Source organism: Pteropus vampyrus, unplaced genomic scaffold, assembly GCF_000151845.1.
Source record: "Pteropus vampyrus isolate Shadow unplaced genomic scaffold, Pvam_2.0 Scaffold348, whole genome shotgun sequence".
NCBI lineage: Eukaryota > Metazoa > Chordata > Mammalia > Chiroptera > Pteropodidae > Pteropus > Pteropus vampyrus.
The window spans coordinates 2499485-2503309 of NW_011889129.1; the positions used below are offsets into that span (position 1 = coordinate 2499485).

The 3825-nt window shown below is 49.7% G+C and overlaps 1 protein-coding gene across 1 annotated transcript in view; it reads right to left on the reverse strand.

Moving 5' to 3' along the window:
• The window catches only part of CUNH10orf76 (chromosome unknown C10orf76 homolog), a 150639-nt gene continuing 146814 nt past the window's right edge, over window positions 1-3825 (reverse strand). Inside the window, exon 26 of the mRNA XM_023522538.1 lies at window positions 1-1678. Coding sequence (XP_023378306.1) covers window positions 1586-1678 — 93 coding nt within the window. The 3' untranslated portion in view covers window positions 1-1585. The remainder of the gene's footprint in view (window positions 1679-3825) is intronic.

Below are 3825 nucleotides of genomic sequence, written 5' to 3' on the forward strand. Positions count from 1 at the left end.
TCCCATACAAATAAATTTTTAATAATTTCGACTTGCCGCCAGCTTCCCGCTCCAGTTCCTCTAGGGTTTATCACTGTGGAAAACACTAAATGCCCTAGGCTGAGCTATCCATCTAGTGATCAGAGATGACCCAGTCCCTGATCTTTTAAGAATCTACACATGGCAGCATGTTGGTGGATTCTCTGGTACTAGTGCATATCTTTTCAATGTTGGGAAAGCAAATATCTCAAAGAGATTTGAAGCTTAAGTGGAACAGCAGCTGGGGAGGTCTCAGACCTGCTCACTGCTGGATTCCTATACTTCCAGATTCTTTCTGTGCCACTTGCTTCCTGCCATCCTGAGGGCTTTAGAGAGTGCTTTGGAAAAGATCTCAGAGCAGCAACTACTTCGGAGGCAGCTGTGGGGTAGGGAAAGCCAGCAGTAGTCCATTGGAGGCTGTCCATAGAAGGAATCACCGGCCACTTCCCAAATGTCAGGAGACTTGCCTTTGGCTCCACCCAGAATAATAGAATAGCCTCTCTATGATGCTCACCTGGCCTCTTTCAGATGGATGGTACTCTGCCCCCAGCAGGTTCTCTCCCTTCCAGCACCAAACCACAGCAGGAACAGATTCCTCCCCAGAGGAAATTCTCAGGCAGGCTGGATGTAAACAACAGCCGGGTGAGGGGGTGGAACATGGGGAGGGAGGAGAGGCTCCCAGAGGGGGTTACTAGGGAGGTGGGGAAGCTGCTGGAAAAGGAACCAGCAAAGTAGGCACCTGAGGGCTCCAGAAAACCTGTCGATGTTTATTTCACACACACACACACACACACACACGCACACACACCCTAAAGACAGTTTAAACCAGACTGAAAATGAAAAGCTAAAATTTTGACCCTATAGTGCTGATGAGTCAATGGGTTGGAAGGCAGGAGAAACTAATAGGTACTCCAGGTAGCAAGGATCAAATCCAGAAATTGGTGGCCAGACGGTGGAGTAATGAGTGAATTCTAATCTCCAGTCTACCAGAGGAGTCAGATCTGGATTTAGAAAATAGAAAAAAAGTACTCCATTCTTACCCTACCCTAAGCCTGAGCTAAGGGTCCTAATGATGAGGCAGAGTGCCAGCATGGGCAGGGGAAACAAATTTCAAGCCCAGCTCAACCCCAGGTCCAAAGAAAGCAGAACTGGTTCCACTTACATCTGAGAGTTAATCTGTTTTTCAGAAGCCTTGAGAGCCATTGACCCTCAAGGTGTTGGCATCAGCCTAAGGCTTGCTCCAACAGCTCCTGAAAATTAGTCAGTAACCACAATTTATAATCTAAATTGGAAATGTGAGGGGTATCCAGGGAGCCCACCCTGGAAATCCCTACATTCCTGAAGGCTTCTCCCTGTGCCCACCCACCCCTCCCCAAATAAGATTATCCCTGGCTTGCCCCTTCTGGCCCCTGCTGTCCAGTTCCAATGAAGTACGGCCTTTATCGAGAGAACTCTGTATCTGTGTTGTTCTCCAACTTTGGGGACAGCCCCCTCTCCCCTCACTCCCCCTCCATCCCAGAAGCCTCATGGGTAAGGGCAGTCAGTGGCTGCTCAGGTATGCACGGCCTCAGGAGATAGTGGAGAATTCTTTGAGCAGGACTTCCTGGCTGAGTGTGTGGAAGGCCAGGTTTCTCCTGACGTTGGTGCTAATGGATCGAACCTGGGAAAGGGTGGGGGAAAGTAGGAGGGCACAAGCAAAGAGAAAAGAGAGAGTTGGTTACAAACAGTAGAGGGCAGTGCCTGAGGCACAAGGCCAAAAGCTGTGCTAGAAACTTCTCTCTTAAGAAACAAACCCTTAACAGCTATCATTCCTGCAGGCAAATGAGCGAACAGTTCCGAGATAGTGGGAAGAAGAGAGGCTGAGAGACAGAAACTCTAGACGATATGAGAAGAGCTTCTCCCCCTGAAGGGGCAGAAGCAAGCATAGGCAGGGAAGGAGAGCAGGGCAGGCCTTGGTCCTTGCCTCAGCCATGCAGAACGGCACTGGTCTGCTCAGTGGTCTGATGGAGGAGGAGAAACTGATGCTAGCAGACTCACGCTCTGGAGCTACCTTCTTTTGGATGTGTTTCTAGTCTCCTCATTCTCCCTTTGTATTTATCTACTTTTGCGGGGGTTAGAAAGAACGCTTAGATGCAGCCCTTGTCTGGCATAGAGGGCAAGAGTATGATCCAAGGAGGCCAATGACCAGGATCAGGTCATACAGCTAGTGAGTCCCAGGGTTGAGGCAGGACTCCAGTTTCTAGCCCAGCACTCTTTCCATACTACAAAGATTCCTCCCCACTCCAGAGGAAAGTCTAGGGTATACCCTTGCTGTGTACCCCCTGCTCACCTCACACACTTTCTACCCACAGACTAAGAACCTTGCAGGAAGTAGTCCTGTGTCAGCAAGGGAAAAGACCTGTGGGGAAGGGGTCAGAGGGCCAAACTTCCTACTCTGAGTGCGTTCTAGAAGGAATCTAGCAGACTCCTGAGGGAGATTCGTTCATGGGAAATAGATGTGAACGTTGTATGAGAGATAAAGGAGAGAGGAGGAGAAAAATAACATTTATCTGTGCTGGGCCCCAAAGTTCAGGGCACTTTCCTTCAATTCCTGCTTTGCTATGGGAAACCTAATGAAGTTGTCAGGTTGGAAGCAGAGGAAAGGGCAGCATGGCGAACAGCAGGCAGCTCAAGCTCATTAGCTCCAAACCTAACCAGACCCTCTTTGCTCCTCGTGCCAAAGGTACAGATAATAAGAACTAAGTAAGCCAGAGGCCACTGTCAGAGAGTCTAGAGACAGAGCTCCTCTGACTCTCTCCTCCACAACCCTCTTCATCTCCTATACTCTTTTTATTAAGTCTCGGCCCCCGGTAGTTCCCCAACACCAACCTAAAAGACCTGCCAACCATCCCATAAAAAGTATCTTCTTACACTAATGGCTTCCCTTTTCCCAACTAACTCACCCTGGAGCATGTCTCCCTCACCCTGGTATAGTCCAAAATCCCAGGAATGTAAGGTAGGGGTCGGAGCTGGGCTGTGTTTAGCACAAGACAGATGAGCTTAAATCCAGCGCCTTCATCACAGACTACGCATGGAGTAGTAAAAGCCGGGCTGATTCAATTTCTGCCCCAGCAGTGGAGAGTCTGAGGACATGGGAAGCAGGTACGAAGGCCTCCGTGTCCTGATCTCAGCCCCCAGCAGAATGCCCACGGAGGGGCAGGACTAAAGGGAAGCTGAGCTTTTCCTGACAGTAGCTCTGAGCACAGGACAGGAGAGGGACCATCAACAGGGACGGAGAGTCCAGTTCTGTGAAGAGATGCTGACTGGGAAATAGAGTAGGAGGCAGAGCAAATGCTCACTGGCTCCAGGTGGCCATGGGTGGGGGCTGCAGAAAGCTGAGTGATTAGAAAGTGGGAATGGAGGTAAGGAGTGAAGACTGGAGAATTAGATGGGGAGGGCACTCAGATCGGGAATGAATTAGAAATTTAGGAAGTGACTATATAAGGAAGAGAAAAACAATTACTCTCATTAGTTGCTCTGAGGACAGGATAAGGAGTAATGAGCCAGAGCTGCCACTGACAACACACGTCAAACCCCAGGTCCAGCAGGAATCATGCAAGGGTTGTTTCCATGGCTGCAGGAGAGAGGTGGGCAAATGCTGCCTCAGGCTTCTCACCCTTCCCAGCCTGGCACCAGTACCCTGGGGAATATCTTCTCTCACTGCCTGGTCCCAGACTGCTTTGGAAGAGAAGTCACACACCCAATCCTAGCAGACTCTTGAAGTCTTATTTCATCAGCCTTTGGCAAACTGTAGTTGTTCCCTAGATG